The 18560-nt window shown below is 43.0% G+C and overlaps 1 protein-coding gene and 1 pseudogene across 3 annotated transcripts; one reads left to right on the forward strand and one right to left on the reverse strand.

The window, feature by feature from the left end:
- Window positions 1–2175, forward strand: part of LOC136772079 (meprin A subunit beta-like) — a 33200-nt pseudogene extending 31025 nt beyond the window's left edge.
- Window positions 2176–8437: 6262 nt separating this feature from the next.
- Window positions 8438–15660, reverse strand: LOC136771756 (uncharacterized). Of its 3 annotated transcripts, none has more exons than XM_066724255.1 (13): window positions 15446–15660; window positions 14249–14281; window positions 14027–14047; window positions 13802–13828; window positions 12988–13008; window positions 12771–12797; window positions 11650–11748; window positions 11503–11562; window positions 11111–11173; window positions 10349–10411; window positions 9935–9997; window positions 9342–9404; window positions 8438–8826 (listed from the first exon to the last, which is right to left on the reverse strand). In XM_066724255.1, the coding sequence occupies exons 1-13, from the start codon at window positions 15531–15533 to the stop codon at window positions 8651–8653; spliced, it is 804 nt and encodes a 267-aa protein (XP_066580352.1). In that variant the 5' UTR covers window positions 15534–15660; the 3' UTR covers window positions 8438–8650. The 3 variants fall into 3 exon arrangements, with proteins under 3 accessions (XP_066580352.1, XP_066580353.1, XP_066580354.1); XM_066724257.1 differs by having other exon boundaries at window positions 8657–8773; XM_066724256.1 differs by lacking the exon at window positions 14249–14281.
- Between the last annotated feature and the right edge of the window lie 2900 nt (window positions 15661–18560).

Here is an 18560-nt window from a genome sequence, read left to right on the forward strand (position 1 = left end):
CTGCAGTGAATCCCACAATCACTGCTGCTGCCTCTAGAGGAGACTAAGTACAGGAATAACTTAGTCCTACTCCAGCTACGGATGAACTATGGACAGCACCGTACTAAGGGGAACAAAATGTGAAATCACAATGTATTGACAACGTTTGTAACGGAACTATTATTATTATTATTTTTATTTTTTGGCAGACGCCCTTATCCAGGGCGACTTACAACATAAGTGCAAACAAAGTGCAAAAATACAGTGAAGTACAAGGCATCAATCATTACAAATTCAATTTAGCTAACACAGCAATTCAAAATAATACATTTTACTAATTCCAATTTACAGTTTACACAAGAATTACTCAATGAACTCAATTCATAAGCACAAATCATTTTGTTTTACATATAAAATAGTTACGTTTTTGACATTGACAAAATGTAATTTATTAATAATGCTCCGGTGTACACTGGTGAAATTGTCACCACAGTTAACAAAAATCATAATGAAAATAAGAACCAGTGTACAAATTATCGGTTGAAATTTTTTTATTAAATACTATGAAATAACTGAGAATATATTGAAAACTCTACATGAATTATTACCCTGCTGGAATTGTAAGGCAATATTATAAGAATAATATGAAGTTATAATATTGGACTGTATGTAGCCTACAGCTGACTTAGTATATTAGTATAACGTGCTGGGCAGGGCTGTGGCTCATCGCTGAGAGCTCCAGCTCGGGCCGTAGTTGTATTGTAAATTTAAATATAAATTGAAACTTTAAAAACACTGCTTTATAAGCATTTGTAAAACATTGGTTTGGAATGGACAGTTTCCACTTTACCACAGGTAAAAAAAAAAAAATTGTTTGTGTGAAGGGGGGGGGTCCCCGGGGACAGGAGAAACTGTAAAAATCCATCTTTTACCATTTCCCTTGACTACACCACTCCCCTTTATTCTTTATGGTGAGGAGGGAGAACCTCACATCACCCTGTTACATTCCCCACGCAGGTTAGACCCTGACCAGTCTCCCAGAAAGCCACCATATGGAACCAATTAAAAATCATATTTATTCCGACAAATGAGGACAAAATGGACAAGACCGGAAGTTATCGAATAAACCTTTCTAAAACTAAAGTGAATAAAACTAGCTATAAAAATCCTAAAGCCCATACTAAAACTAAATCCCTATGCTAATCAAATTTTCAAAGAAACAAACAAAATAAACCCTATGCTAACTAAAACCTAAGCTCCATCTGCAGCTCCTCTCTCCACTGCAGGAGCTCCTGGTTGCAGGGGGGCCCTGGCACTGATTCTGGCACTGCATCTATTGTCTCACTTTCTTTCCCTGACAATGTCATCTCTACTCTAATCCCTCTGCCCCATGTTTTAACTTCAGGGCTCTCTCTGGGAAGAGGGGCAGACTGCAGATAATAGGAGGCACTGGCCAGTAGTGGGGAAGGTGCACAATATAGGCAATTCAGCTTGTGCAGAAAACGTAATTAAACAATCAAACCATTAGTGAAGAAAAACTATAAAACAAGCAGTGGCAAGGTGATTTGAATGCAAACCAATAAGATAAATCACACCTTGCATATGTCACAACTGGTGGGGGTTCAGTGTGAACACATGACCAACTACGCCACCTCACTTGATGAGCAAGGGAGGAACTCACAAACCCCCTATTTATATTCCCCCCGGGCAGGCAACATATCTTCAAGCTGTTAGGTAAGACTTTTTCTTCCTCTTTTTCTTTCTCTTCACCTTCATGTTTTTCTTCTATTAGCCTGTTTCCAAGGTGTCTTCTCTGCAAAATCACTAGCAGTAGCACCAAGACATCCACCCCAATTAAGCACATTACACAGTTTACTCCAAGGTCCAGTAACCTGGACCTCCCATCTAAAGTGACTGTATCTCTCCAAGACCAATGTTGCAAATTCCTGGTGTAATACTGTGAACTGCTCTAGACTTTAAATATCTGCCATGTCCACAGTCTCAGGGCACTTCATGCACTTCAGCACAGCCACAGGCAGTGCCGGAGACAAGGCCTACCTGGATAGCAAAACCTTTCAGCCCAAAAGAAGCTTCCAGTGCCTGCAGTTCCTACCACAGCGGGAGTGCAGACGATCAGCTAAATGTCTGGATCACGACATGACTCACTCTAATGGGACTCTGATCACATCCAATTGAACGCAACCAAGCCGTTCCGAGTCGTCTTTGAGGGCAGAAAAGGAGCAGGAAGTTCAAGTGGTGGTCTCTCCATCGATAATGTCAACCTCTCAGACACAGTGCCTCTCCCACACCTGGCATATCAGGAACTTCACTCGGCTTTTAGAGACCACTAAACCCAAATACATTTTCAGTCCACGATTCCAGTCCAGTTTGGTATCGCACTCTTCACCAACCGGTGCATGATAGAGTCAAGTGTACTAAAACAAAGCCATTTATCTGCCCAGGAATTTTGTGTCACATTTACTCCAGCCCCTTGGGGAGTCCATCAACAATCTTTTGACTCTTGCAGATGTTTCCCACCTCCAATCTAGTCAGACACTTTCGATGAACACACCACATTTGAAACGACCACACAGCACTCCACCAGGTGAGATTCAGGTGGTGTCTGGACTGACTATGCTACATGACGGTGGGTTTAGCACAGGGATGGAGGAAGAAAAATCCTGTCAAACAATAAGCCACTAAGTACAGCAGTACTTGGTCAAAGGTTTGGCCAGAGTTTAAAATCTTTGACCTTTTTACTGCAAACTCTATCAGAGCTAACAGATAGTCTTCAACTGACCCAGTTGCTGAGACTGGAACAACCTATGATTTGAGTGTTGGCTTAATAGTAATTAATAGTAATTAAGCCCCTGGAGGAAATTCAGTAATATTTTTGACCACCTGATTAGATCATTTCAGGTGAGCTCTTGTTACCGATAGGGGTTTACATTTACAGTTAGGTCCATAAATATTTGGAAAGTGACACAATTGTCATTTTGTCTCTGTAAGCCACCACAATGGATTTGAAAGGAAACAATCAAGATGTGCTTTAATTGTAGACTTTCATCTTTAATATGAGTGCAGTTACATTGAAATTGGGTGAACGGTGTAGGAATTACACCCATTTGTATATGTGTCCCCCCAATTTTAGGGGCTCAAAAGTATTTGGACAAACTAACATAATCATGAATTATCATGAATACTTGGTTGCAAATCCTTTGCAGTCAATGACTGCCTGAAGTCTGGAACCCATAGACCTCTCCAGATGCTGGGTTTCTTCCCTGGTGATGCTCTGCCAGGCCTGTCATTTTGCCTTCAGTTATGCCTTCAGCAAGTGAAATGCTGCTCAGTTGGATTCAGGTCAGGTGATTGACTTGGCCATTACAGAACATTCCACTTCTTCGCTTTAAAAAAGTCTTGGGTTGCTTTCGCAGTATGCTTCAGGTTTATGTCCAGCTGCTAAGAGCTAATGGAAAGGGAGCTTAGGGGATAAGAAAATAAACAATAGAAGTGAAAGTAATGCAAAGTCATGAGTATGACAATATGACAATATTTTTTCCATCAAAGCTGCCTGTAGACCCCTGTGTGAGTTACTCAAACATTCCCTTTGTTTCCTGTTTGTATATAATGTGATGCGCTCACAGGAACTTTGACATTTTTGCCCTGGAGCTCTTGGATGTGAGCAAGAGCCTCTACATGTTTTGTGTCGTCTTTTATTACTAAAGCCGCAAAACTGTGTTTTCTAATGGCTGGCTTTACATATAATATTTCCACCCCATGAGTTGCTACATTATTTTTCTTGCTCTCTCAGCTTGCTTGGATTGAGCTCTGCTTTGCTCTTTGTCCCGGCAGCAGCCACTGTGCGTTTCTGCCCCCGTGTTTTACCCTTGGGCCCTCCGTACCCCAAAAAGTGCCGCGCCTGGTGACCCCGACACACCAGTGTGGCATGGCCTGCAAGGCCTGCATGGTGTTTGTCCTCCAGTACTCGTTTGCTCAGCACACCTCAGCAATACTCAGCGTTGCTCTGTCGGACCTCCCGCATTGCTGCTGCAGCACGACCCGGTGACGTGTCCCTCGGTTCGACACAGCACCCCGGTTCAGTAGCGTTGCGGTCATCAGCATGCAGTCGCCCTCTTTGCGGTCTACTGAGTAGCTTGCAGGGTGGAGATGCGTTTACAGCAGCCAGTCCTGCTAGGTGCTCCACTTGTTGTGAAAGCATCCCAGTCGCTGGTGTGCCCCACTGTACCCATGCTGATCGGTACCATCACTTGCACGCTCCACTTGTTGCAGTGTGTGTGTGTGCGTGTGCGGCATTCGACGAGGATGGAGAAGTCATGCACTTCCTCCTCCTGCCCCCGCCACTTGTGGCCACCGCATGCTACCTCCTGGGTATGGACAGTCTTCTTGCCCTGTGTGGCACTGGCACCCCCTTTGACTCCAACTGTCACATGCGGTTGTACACATACAAAATGAAAAACCAAACAATCACAAAACTCAGCTAATGAACTACAAATCAAAACCTTCTCACCCAGAGCATTCCTCACAGTAATCATGAGATTGTGTATCCAACCCCAGGTGATGTCAGGAAAGTTCTTTGTTCTATAAAGACAGGCAGAACAACACATGAATGTTCCCCATAGCCACCACCCCCCCAATAATGCCAGAGCAGTGGATTCTGGACAATGCCGTTTCTGACCCGGTGGCCATTTCTTAAATGGTCCTTTTCCTCACACTCCCAAAAGATAAAATCCATCTCTGAGTCCATGTGGTCTGCTTCCTGTCTAGTCAGTAAGTCAGTCTTCACAGATGGTTGGTTCTTTTTGTAGGCTGCTCTGAGGGTCAAGGTTCACTGGTTTCCCAAACAGGTTTGTTCTTGTTCATGATGTTTTTGTTCATTTTGTAAATATACATTAAAATCAAGGTAATTTAAAATGCTTTTTAATGCTTTAACAGCATTGAAGTGAATTGTAATGTATGGTTTATGACAAAAGCATAAAAAAAAAATACTGATCTTGTCTGGGTATCATTTCTGAGGCTGAAAACAGTGTTGAACTGGGGTCACATTGAGTAAAGGACTGGGAAGCTCTGGTTTAATGTCCAGGTTGTGGAGGCGTGCAGGTCCGGGTGGAGGTGGGTTTGGGTGTGCCTACATGTTTTCCGCACACAGACCTTCTGGGCTCCCTTCTGGTTTGTCTCTTTAGACAATCTCTGCAATCAGGAAAACAGACAAGTCAGATGGGTTGAGGCAGTGGGATTATAATAAGGGAGATACCCGACACCACTGGCACCCTGACATCTCAACTCTTGCAGAGATGACATGTACACAAACATAACCATTAGTAGTAGTAGTAGATAGATACATTTGATAGTATATATTAGATTAGACACAATGACAACCATTATTATTGTTACTGTTAGTACAAAGTAGTAGGGATGGATGGATGAATGGATACCTCTTTCTCTCTTCCTCTTTCTGTACCACAGGATTCCCAGTATAATCACACAGCCCAGTAAAACACCAGCTCCCACTAACAAGTACACCAGTGGATTGATCCAGGCATCATCTATAAAAACAGAACAGTCAGCAGCCTGCACTGAGATGTCTAGAGAACACACTGCACTGTACTGTACTTCTCTACACTGCACTATACTGCACTGCACTGTGCTGTACAGAAACACAGGCAGAAACAAAAACAGAGCTGTTAAAAGTGCAATATGCTATAAAAGTGTTTGTTTTAGTGTGTTTTTCCTATGTCAGTGTAGCTGGATTAAAAACATGTGTTGCTGCTGGTGTAACTCCTGTCTCACTGACTGAATCACAACAAAGGAGTGTCCCCAACATACACAAACTGAAGACAATTACTGGCATTGCATTATCATGTGGAGCCTGAAGATTACTCCTTTACAGCCTCACCGTCTTACCTGTCTCAATACTGACTTCCATACCGCGATCAGAGCCATTGCCTGAAAGAGAGCAACGCAATGCAAAATGACGGGCAAATTCAAATGATGCAGCACTAGAGTACAACACACTGCACAATATTGTTGTGAGGAAGCATGACACATCTGAAGTGACGGTCTGTTTTAAACGGGTAATGTTGATGACATTCAGGGAAGAATGAAGGACTGAAGACATGGAAGAGTCACACAGTCCTCACATGACTGAACACTAACTGAAAGATCAGTCCATAGACAGACTGCTGAATATAGCTCAATGGTCCATATCATTGTCACATGATTCTGTATCGTTCATATTGTGGTGGTCCACTTTGATATCACAAATAGGGTGAAAATGGTTGGAAACCGCTGTCCTAGACTAAAGGTACAAGCTGCTGAAAAATACATTGTTATTTTTATTTTGTTATTTTTTCCAGAATAAAATCTCCATGTCTAAATTTATGGCACATCCTTTGGCAGCATCTAGTTTTCCTCATATACAGGCCCTGCAAGCATAAGGTGACAAATTGCAGCGATTTATCTGCAGTCAGAGCCCTGTGTTTCACAAATCAATTTCTCCCCTTCACTGCTTTTATAATTATTTATTCATATGATTATTATTCATAGCTCTCCCTCGTCAAACAGACCTCAGGACAGAAGTCAAATCTATCTGTGCTACTCCTGCTGGTGCACTGTGGAGTATTGGTCAGTAACATAAACTGTAGCTAGAGGGGGCCAGATACATTTGATGTTAAAACACTGTTGTTATACCTTGAGCAAGACACATTACCCAGAGTGCTTCAGCAACAATACATTAATACATACATAAAACATGTGCCCTTTGCACATGAAGCTGGTAAAATCTGTGCATCTAGCTGTTACTCACCAGTACTGAATGTCAGGATGTCAGTTGGTGTCACTGGAATGAGTGACAAAAGCAATTAGGAAATATGTGCGTACTGGTGTAATATAATCTCATCACAAGGTGGCTCTCCTTGAAAAATGCACTATCCTGGCTGTGTTCTTCCGGAGAGGACCAGGACCTGGCCCAGCCGGGATTTCAGTTCCTTAACTGAACTAAATACATTTCTTAACCAGAGCTTATTTTTAATTTGAAGCAGTTCAAGGTCAAGTTAAAAGTTGAAAATGATATAAAGTAATTGAATTCTCCAACTCTTTGTAGTCTATACAATAATAAAAAAATAAATCGTAAAATTAAGCAAGCTTTGAACTAAGTTAAGTAAGGGAGAGTCCAGTAGGAACAACAAGCACCGAGTTACACGGCCATAATGAGACTGAAAGCTCAGCTAACGGACTGCACTGATATAAACAGGCTGACGATTTAAACTGTCTCACCTGCAGTGGAGTTCATCTTTTCAAAATCATTAAAATCTGAAAGGAAGTGAAATTAGATCAGGACACAGGCGGCTCAGAGTTGTGTATCAGAAAAAACAAACCAGAGAGCTGAAAGGCTTGTCAAGAGATCAGAGAGCCAAATCCACAGACCGTATTTAACATGGTCGAGTATTGCTTACAGCATCTCACTGTGCCTCTATAGATGCGAGAGATTCTGCTATCAACACTACAAGTCAATAAACCATTCTGTATTCACAGTTCTTAACAACAACAACAACAACAACAACAACAACAACAACAATCATCCGGTAGCAGTTTTTAATTATCTTTGTCAAATAAAGTTAATCTACTTACCACCCCCAGCCATACCCGTAGCCCGGTGCAATGATGGGGAGAAAGAGAATGTGGAGACCGTGGTCTGTCCTTTCCTGTATCCGTATGGGTCTCTCTCCTGCCTGGTCTTCAGTGCAGCTGCCGAAGCAGTTCCTTCCTGGAGATTTCAGGGAAGGCCCGCTTTTCTGTGAGCCTCTGATCTCGCAGACAATCTTAATTCCTGGAGGAATACAAAAAAAATCCAGTGTAGGCAAAGGAGGTGGCTGTCAGAAAAGGTCCAGAGAAAGACCAAGAAAAAGTACCTGAAATTGATATTCACAGTGGTTGTGTTGTGGAGGGCGGATTCAGATGTGTTAAATACGCTCTGGCACAGTCCCTCTGCTTCTGTGGTCCGGGGGCAGTTTTGAAGAGGAAGTGAAGTGGGTGTGTGTTTCCTTTTAATGACTGAGTAACATTATCTCATCCTTCCTCTCAAAGTCGTCAAACAAGAAAATAAACTACTCACAAGATAGTAGCCACCGATGACTACTGTATTGCACTTTAGCCTCATATTATAACAAGTGTATTTGAAAAAATACTTTAAACATAATTTCCATTGTAATAAGAATATTCTATTGAATGTTTAATTTAATACTTTATTGTAACAAGAGACTGCTACTGCACTTGTGACCCCTTATTGTAAACGCACTATTCAGTGTACTTTTACTCCAGATTCTAGTATATATATATATATATATATATATATATATATATATATAAAATAAATCATAATACATGCTTTTAAATGCTTCTCTCAAAAGGCAGTTGTTTGATAGGAATGAAAATCAAAGAATAAATAAACTGATTTTTATTTATTTTTTATTTCAATTGTTATAAAAAAAAAATTCCAACAGAAAACTGAACAGCAAAATCCAACGTAATGAACAAGAGAACAGGAGACACGGGGTGAGAGAGTGGTAATGAGAGAGAATCCCTCCATTATCAACACACACTGCATGGGAGAGAGGGAGAGATTACAATGCAAAACTACAAACACAAACAAAAATCAACCCAAACCGACAACATTATTACAGCACACAGCCTTCCATCTCTCTCTCTCTCTCTCTCTCTCTCTGTCCATCTCTCTCTCTTCATTGTCATAATCTCTGCTTTCCTCTTCAACAGGTCTCTGGAAATCAGGAGGACACAGAGGACAGAGGTCAGAGCTGCTGGGGTAGGGAGCTGTAGGAGACAGTGACTGACATGCGTTACCTAAGAAAAGCATTGTGAACAGAGGCACTTTCTCTCACTGAATAAACACCCCGATATGCCTGTTCTTCAGGGCTGCAAAATCCCAGCGGTGCAGTTGGGGTTCAAACTGCCTTTGTGGTACAGAGTAACAGGGTAAACACTGTCAATGACTGGGCTCTGTGTAAATTTCACACAAGTCATGATATCAAAGCAGAGCCTGACCTACATTCAAAACCCCCACACTGTGTCACACCCATCCTGATCTGGACTGAGAACACATGCAGCAAGCCTTATCCCATTCTCGATCAGCACAGCGTGCACAAACACATACCTGCACACACCTAACTGCAGACGCTGCCGGGGCTCCCCCTCACCTTGCCTGACTAGCACTTGATCCAATCAGCAAGGTGTTCAGTGAAGTGGATAGAGAGAGAGAGAGAGATAGAGGGAGAGAAAGAGCGAAAGATAGATGTGTGTCTCATGGGTTCAGTGAAGTAGACACCTACTGTGCTGTGAAGCCACAGGTTTCTGCACCACAGAGTAAAAGGGCTCGGGCTGGTCCTGGGGTCCTATGAGAGATCAGGAGACACTGCAGTTTAGTCCTGGCATTATAGTGGCAGGTACCTCAGCACACACCTATGGAATACACCAGTGCTTTTCCACCAGGGAGCTGAGGCACGTTGGCGTGCCATCAGGCAATGCACAGGTGTGCCACAGACATGTTGGTGCCAAGACACATGATAAAAAATCACGTCAGAAAAACTAAAATAATAAGGAAACAATAATTTCTAATTTATCAAGAATAAATATCTTTCTACCAGAATCAAGTGACAAGCTGAGGTTTCTCACTGAAAAATTAATGTTTACTTTCAGTTTTATGAAAGTGAGGTGTGAGGGGTGGGGGGGTAGTGGCCATGCAAAAGATTAAACTGAAGTAGGTGAGCCATGAGCTTTAAAAGGTTGAGAAACATTGGACTGTACCACATCCTCACAGAGGGGTTCCCTATAATACGTAACAGATGGGAATCACAAACTTGCTGTAGTAGTATTACATATAGATTGTTTTGTGTCCCATGGGTTCAGTGAATTGGAAACCTACTGTGCTGTGAGGTTGTGGGCTTCTTCAGCACTGAGTAAAAGGGCTCAGGCTGGTCCTGGGGTCCTGTGAGGGATCAGGAGAAATCGCAGTTCAGTCCAGGCGTTATAGTGGCAGATAAGTCAGCAGCACAGCCCCTCTGTGTGGCAGCATTACACAAGAGTGCCCTCAAAGAGGGATTCCCGGAGGACCCTTTGTCCATTTTGTTTTCCAGCTGAGATCTTAAATGCATACTTAATTGAACTAATTTTGCTAATTTAGGCTTATGCAATAAAAAGCGTGGTTGGATAGAATAAAACAGCAGGGCAGGGGATCCTCCAGGGAATCCCTACTGTAAAAATACGTAACTATTATTATTATTATTAATATATTTATTTTAATATTTTTAAAATGTGACAATGTGAATAGGACACTTACTGTGCTGTGAAGCGACGGGCTTCTGCACCACAGAGTAAAAGGGCTCCGGCTGGTCCTGGGGTCCTAAGAGAGATCAGGAGACACTGCAGTTCAGTGGCAGATACCCCAGCACACCACGGTGCCTCCATGTAACACATGTCTTCACACACTTTACACAGGAGGCGGAACACACCAGAGTTTGCAGGGCAGACCTTGCAGCGCACTCTATCCAGGGGCCGGATGAGATAAAGGTTTTGATCTAGCCACTGACAGCAAACCACAGACCCAGCCTTCAAAGAAGTTTTAGAACTCATAAAAAAAAGAAAGATGCACGTGACCACAAATAACAGCCGTGCACATTTCTGGTAGCGGCTGGTTCGAACTGTGGTTTGTAACAGGAAGTGTTTTAAAAAGGCGAGGAGAGGCTTTTTCAGAGTGGGTGAGGTGGGTAATTCAACTCTGGATGGGGCGCAGGGGTGCAGGGCAAGTAGTGGAAGTGGTGTTGGTTGCAGCTCAGTTGAAGTGTTAAACCACATGATCTCCATCTGAGTGGCACTGGGTGAAATCTGTACAGACACACACTGCTCAGTTCTGCATGCATACACACACCCCTCATCACCCCAGAGAACATCAGGGGGAGCGATCTATGGGTCTAGGGGGTTCAGGCACTTAGAGGTGAGTGGATTGAATCTGAGCAGGAAAACTGCCCTCTCCCTCACCTCACCTGCCTCACATCATTAGCAGTGTTCTATCAACAATGGGTTCTGTGCAACGGAAACCTACTGCTCTGCGAGGCTGGGTGGTCCTTCACCTCCGAGTAGAAGGGCTCGGGCTGGTCCTCGGGTCCTACGGGAGATGTGACAGTGAAGGGTGGCAGGTAAGGCAGAACACACCAGGGCAGGAATCCTGCTGCAGCATCCTCCCACCCTCCCCCGCAGCAGCAGCAGCGAAGTAACATAAGTAACGGAAGCACATATTGCTGAACGCTGAGGTTGATGTTCCCGCTGACTAGGGCTGCCACCCGAAGAGCTCGACAAGTAGGAATGCGTCTGGGTAGGGATGGGCTAGTGTAGTTCAGTGCAGTTTCAGGTCAGGGACATAGGCACACAGGCACTGACACATTGATGCTCTGACACACAGACACAGGAACACACTGATGCACTGACTGATCTCACCTCTTTTAGCTGTCTGAGGGGCCTGAGCCAGGAAGTAGACTGCAGATGCATTTCCTTTGGCTTCAAGTGAGGGAAGAGATAAAAAAAAATGATGATAATAATATGTGTAGAAGTAGTAGACAGCAAGATAGAAACACAGATGCATACCTCTTTCTCTGGTCCTCTTTCTGCACCACAGGACTCCCAGCAGCGCTAAACAGCCCAGTGCAACAACAACAGGCACAACCACATACACCGCATCTGCATCTGCAGGAACAGGACAGACAGCAACCTGCCATAAGATGTCTGGAGAACACACTGCACTGTACTGTAATGAACGCTGCCCTGAACCGCACTATACCACAACACACTGTACTGCACTTTACTGTAGCAGAGCATGGTACAGACACAGGCCACAGGATGTATTACAGAGAGAATATCAATCAGTTAATATTCCTATTGTAACCACAAGATGGGACTTTTCATCCAGAGCTTCCTCGATAATGAAGAATGAAACTGAAATCTCAGATAATGATGATGTCTGTGTGGGGAAGCTATTTATCTGTCTATCCTTACTTACTGGAGAGAGAGAGAGAGAGAGAGAGAGAGAGACGTTTAACATCAACCAACACACAAGTATACAATCAACACTTATAACACAACAAAAAAATAATGAATAATTCGATATAAGCAACACTTAAAATTACCTTCAAACAATATTGTCCTGCATCACCTCTTTTGTATCTTTAAGACCAATCCCTCCTTCCCGACATGGCCAACGCCATTCTCTATACACCACAGCTTCCCAAAGAGCTCCACACTGGACAGCACTTTATGGCATTCACAATCCACAGTGATCCAGGCAGCCACACTGACATACTGACAATACTCACCTCTGACTCCGGGCCCTTCACTCACTGTGGGCTTATACCCCCTCCCCACCCCAATCACATCGTCCATCACCAGCCTGCTGTGGAGGCCTTGAGACTCCGGCACAAGGAGCTTTAATACAGCGTTAACACTATGACAGAAAGATGGCACCCCTCTGAGACCCAACTGAGACATGTCCAACACAAGCAGCTGTCACTGCACTATACCGCACTGTAGGATACTGCACTGTACTGTAGCAGAGCATAGTACAGACACGTGGGCAGACCAGAGACCCTGCTGTTGGGCTACAGGATGTATTACAGGAGTGCTTGGTGTTGCAGTTCTGTTGCACTGTTGCAATGATCTGACTGTGCCAGGAAGGGCTCTACGGTATGTAAATTGGAGGATCTGCTACTTACTGGGGCTGGTTGTGGAGGTGACTATAGCTGGAAAACACAGAGAGAGAGAGAGAGAGAGAGAGAGAGAGAGAGAATATCAGTCAGTTAATATTCCTATTGTAACCACAAGATGGGACTTTTCATCCAGAGCTTCCTCAATAATGAAGAATGAAACTGAAATCTCAGATAATGATGATGTCTGTGTGGGGAAGCTATTTATCTGTCTATCCTTACTTACTGGAACTGGTTGTGGTGGTGCCTGTAACCAGTGAGAGAGAGAGAGAGAGAGAGAGAGAGGGAGAGACGTTTAACATGTAGATTAACTGTATTTCAACTCAGTGCATCAACCAACACACAAGTACACAATCAGCACTTAAGTATAACACAACAAAAATACTCAAAGAAAAACACAGCTCTCAGTAAATTAAAAAATCATGAATAATTCAATATAAGCAACACTTAAAATTACCTTAAAACTATAATTGTCCTGCATCACCTTCTTTGTATCTTTAAGACCAATCCCTCCTTCCCGACATGGCCAACGCCATTCTCTATACACCACAGCTTCCCAAAGAGCTCCACACTGGACAGCACTTTATGGCATTCACAATCCACAGTGATCCAGGCAGCCACACTGACATACTGACAATACTCACCTCTGACTCCGGGCCCTTCACTCACTGTGGGCTTATACCCCCTCCCCACCCCAATCACATCGTCCATCACCAGCCTGCTGTGGAGGCCTTGAGACTCCGGCACAAGGAGCTTTAATACAGCGTTAACACTATGACAGAAAGATGGCACCCCTCTGAGACCCAACTGAGACATGTCCAACACAAGCAGCTGTCACTGCACTATACCGCACTGTAGGATACTGCACTGTACTGTAGCAGAGCATAGTACAGACACGTGGGCAGACCAGAGACCCTGCTGTTGGGCTACAGGATGTATTACAGGAGTGCTTGGTGTTGCAGTTCTGTTGCACTGTTGCAATGATCTGACTGTGCCAGGAAGGGCTCTACGGTATGTAAATTGGAGGATCTGCTACTTACTGGGGCTGGTTGTGGAGGTGACTATAGCTGGAAAACACAGAGAGAGAGAGAGAGAGAGAGAGAGAGAGAGAGAGAGAGAGAATATCAGTCAGTTAATATTCCTATTGTAACCACAAGATGGTACTTTTCATCCAGAGCTTCCTCAATAATGAAGAATGAAACTGAAATCTCAGATAATGATGATGTCTGTGTGGGGAAGCTATTTATCTGTCTATCCTTACTTACTGGAACTGGTTGTGGTGGTGTCTGTAACCAGTGAGAGAGAGAGAGAGAGAGAGAGAGAGAGAGATGTTTAACATGTAGATTAACTGTATTTCAACTCAGTGCATCAACCTTGCAGAGACTGAAGAGCTGCATTTTCATAGTGAGACTGAAGACTGCTACAGCAGGGTCACAATGGTGTATTGAGACAAAAGACAATAACTTAAAAGTCACACTTAGTCTTACTTTTTAAACTGGGTCTAACATCAGAATTTTCACCTGAAATAGAGTAATGCACAGTAGTGACATAGCAGTACAGTACAACACAAAGCACAACAGGGTGAAGACACCAACCAGCAGAGACCTGAAAACATAGTGCACAGTGCAGGGCCATCATCACTCTGCCTGGGAACAGGAAACACTAAAGTCAGGCCAGATTATTATATGCAATAAACAGGGAGGCTGCATTTTTAATGACTCGACTTTTTGAGGTGCATTCTGTTCGTGCAGAAGCCAGCTCCCTAATCAATAACGGAGGGGAGTATACAGTGCAGACTGGGCAGCTGTAAATCCCAGTCTGTGAGTCCAAGTGGGCCTCTGACTGGACCAGTCATGTAACTCATTTGTGTATTGTAAGGAATCAGTCAATGTGCATTTAAATTAATATGTGATGTACAGAAGACTCGAGGCAAAAGCACAAAGGGTAATTTGACCAGAACTTTGTAGAAAGTATAAGACAGGTAACCTTCACCTTCACACACCCACTCTATAGAAAATATACAAAACCAGAAATGAACAACCAAGATACTCCAAAAGAAAGTTCAAATCTATACAGTATGTACAGCACATGGAGAGCCAACCCCAATACATTTCCTACCATTGGAAAGAGAACAAAGAGCAAAACAAAAACCATAGTAACTGACCAACAAGTTTTAATAGGAATAGAAAGTCTTGGTACAAAAGCCATAAAAGAAAGACATCAGAAGGTCACAGCTCGCTCAGTGACTTACCACTTCATCACCTTCGGCTGATATTAATCTCTACGCCTAACTAGCGATGCCTGCAGCAGCTCAGCCTGCAAGAGCTAATAGTAGCACATCAGACCTGCAGCCTCGAGTGGTTGGTCCCTGCGTTGTGCCTGCTTGTCAATTGGTAGATCTATTCAGCACCACTTTGTAATGAAAGTAACTGTTAATGGATGGCCTGCATGCTATTAATAGATGATGCTACATGCTCTTAATGGAGCTGTAACCCTCTGTCTAAGAGTTCCATGATCAGGCTCTTCTGGGCGAGACAAAAAACAACAGCTAATAGCAGCTAATAGAATAGCAGCTAATATCTGCATAGACTCTTCATGTACAGGCTGTTCACTGTCACACAGAGATAGAACAAGCACTTTTAACATTGCTGCTCATCCCTCTTGTGTGAATCACACTCACTCACCTACTGCCACTGAGATTTTGTCTCTAGACTCCCAGCCCGGTGCCATCAGCAGGAGAAGGAGAATGGAGTGAGAGCCGCACCCTCTCATGGCGTCGGAGCCTGGCTGTCCCCTGATCTGTACTAACACTATGCTGTTACACTCTCCTACCCTAGACTGCTGTTACACTGACTACAGGAGCTCCTCTCCTGTGAACTGCTGTTACTGCTGTCTGCAACCGCACTGAGACATCCTGCCCACCCTCGTTCTTTGCCGTCACACTCTGATGCTCGCTGACACCCCCCGGTCCTTTCTAGATGTCGCTTGATTAAACAAACAAGAAGGAAGATGATGCAACCAACCGACATTGCAGCCGTCTATTAAGACTTTATTGATCTGTTATTAAGGGTGAACAAGACACAAACAACAGGCTTACAAAGGTGAGGGGCTCTGGGTTGTGTATTGGTAAACCTAGCTGGGTGACTCTTTAGTTTAGGACAGTCTCTGGTAATGAGTCCCACATCCTGCATGATTGTATTGCACCTCAGCTTTCCATCATACTGAACTGAATAAATATTTAAGCTTTTTCAAAGCTTTTTTATGATATTAAACTGTTGGGGAAATATAGCATGGTATAAGTATAAGGCACCTGAATTTTTAAGAGTATCTGTAACAGTTTAAGTAACCTGAGAGTAAGCAGCCTCTACCAATTCAATGCCCGTTATTGATGCACGGACCATTGATCTCGTTGGGTGTTAGTAGCTTGGTTACTACACATTAATAAACATGCACATTTCTTACTACATATTCATGAACATGCACTTCGTGTTACTTCAGCTGAAGATTTACCCACGGCTGTGAGAGGCTGGACAAGTACGAGGGGACGTTCAATTCATAAATATAACAGAAAAAATAAATAATAAATCAAATTGGATATATCATATACCAAAGTGGATATAAAGCAGAAAAAAGAACACACTGCACTGTACTGTAATGAACGCTGCCCTGAACCGCACTATACCACAACACACTGTACTGCACTTTACTGTAGCAGAGCATGGTACAGACACAGGCCACAGGATGTATTACAGAGAGAATATCAGTCAGTTAATATTCCTATTGTAACCACAAGATGGGACTTTTCATCCAGAGCTTCCTCGATAATGAAGAATGAAACTGAAATCTCAGATAATGATGATGTCTGTGTGGGGAAGCTATTTATCTGTCTATCCTTACTTACTGGAACTGGTTGTGGTGGTGTCTGTAACCAGTGAGAGAGAGAGAGAGAGAGAGAGACGTTTAACATCAACCAACACACAAGTCCACCACATCCCAAAGATACTCTATTGGGTTGAGATCTGGTAACTGTGGGGGCCAGTTTAGTACAGTGAACTCATTGTCATGTTCAAGAAACCAATTTGAAATGATTCAACCTTTGTGACATGGTGCATTATCCTGCTGGAAGTAGCCATCAGAGGATGGGTACATGGTGGTCATAAAGGGATGGACATGGTCAGAAACAATGCTCAGGTAGGCCGTGGCATTTAAACGATGCCCAATTGGCACTAAGGGGCCTAAAGTGTGCCAAGAAAACATCCCCCACACCATTACACCACCACCACCAGCCTGCACAGTGGTAACAAGGCATGATGGATCCATGTTCTCATTCCGTTTACGCCAAATTCTGACTCTACCATCTGAATGTCTCAACAGAAATTGAGACTCATCAGACCAGGCAACATTTTTCCAGTCTTCAACTGTCCAATTTTGGTGAGCTTGTCCAAATTGTAGCCTCTTTTTCCTATTTGTAGTGGAGATGAGTGGTACCCGGTGGGGTCTTCTGCTGTTGTAGCCCATCCGCCTCAAGGTTGTACGTGTTGTGGCTTCACAAATGCTTTGCTGCATACCTCGGTTGTAACGAGTGGTTATTTCAGTCAAAGTTGCTCTTCTATCAGCTTGAATCAGTCGGCCCATTCTCCTCTGACCTGTAGCATCAACAAGGCATTTTCGCCCACAGGACTGCCGCATACTGGATGTTTTTCCCTTTTCACAGCATTCTTTGTAAACCCTAGAAATGGTTGTGCGTGAAAATCCCAGTAACTGAGCAGATTGTGAAATACTCAGACCGGCCCGTCTGGCACCAACAACCATGCCACGCTCAAAATTGCTTAAATCACCTTTCTTTCCCATTCAGACATTCAGTTTGGAGTTCAGGAGATTGTCTTGACCAGGATCACACCCCTAAATGCATTGAAGCAACTGCCATGTGATTGGTTGGTTAGATAATTGCATTAATGAGAAATTGAACAGGTGTTCCTAATAATCCTTTAGGTGAGTGTATACTGTAATAGAATTGTGTTGTCAATATAATGTTCGATTAGAACTCCCTGACATAACTCGAGTTCGATTATTTTATTTAACTTAAAGAGCAACGCTACCTGCGTTAGCCATTAGAACTGGCAGTTAACAAATTGTTTTTAGCCAAACCTCTGAGGTATTTTTGCTATAACTGAGCGTGAAATAAGATCAGGGATCAGCATTAGTCATTTATATGGATTTTATTATTTGTTTGTTTTAGTCCAGTTACAAACATTTTACAATAAAAACTGACGTTTCAGATTGTTGTCAGCATCATTTGGAAGGTTGTTTTCATGTTCTTGCCATTTTACTATAGATGGCGGATGAATTCAGAAGAATCACTGCAGTTCCTCTCACGCAAACCTTTGTGAGGAAACTTGATGGTTAGGGTTAACATTTCCTAGGCTATTCTGTTGAAAAATTAGTCTTTGGTAGCAAATGCCAGTGTTTAATTTGTGGCTGAAATGTTCTAGGTCTTTGGTGATGAGTTTACTGGGACCATAGTCTGAAACACATTGAGGACTTTAACTGTGACTACCCATTCTAACATAATTTTTAAATGATTGCAGTGTGTGAGGCATTTTTTTTCTGATGTCACCAATGTATAATCAATCATTTATACTGAAATAATTTAGTTTAAAAATACTGACAATTGGGAGTTAATTGTTATTTAATTAATTGATTTATATAAGTATTTTTGTATTTGACAATCAAGTAACATTTACTAAGAAACTGAAAAATTAAGTAAACCTGATATACTTGGTGAATGATATACTTTGT

This window comes from Amia ocellicauda, chromosome 15 (assembly GCF_036373705.1).
Source record: "Amia ocellicauda isolate fAmiCal2 chromosome 15, fAmiCal2.hap1, whole genome shotgun sequence".
NCBI lineage: Eukaryota > Metazoa > Chordata > Actinopteri > Amiiformes > Amiidae > Amia > Amia ocellicauda.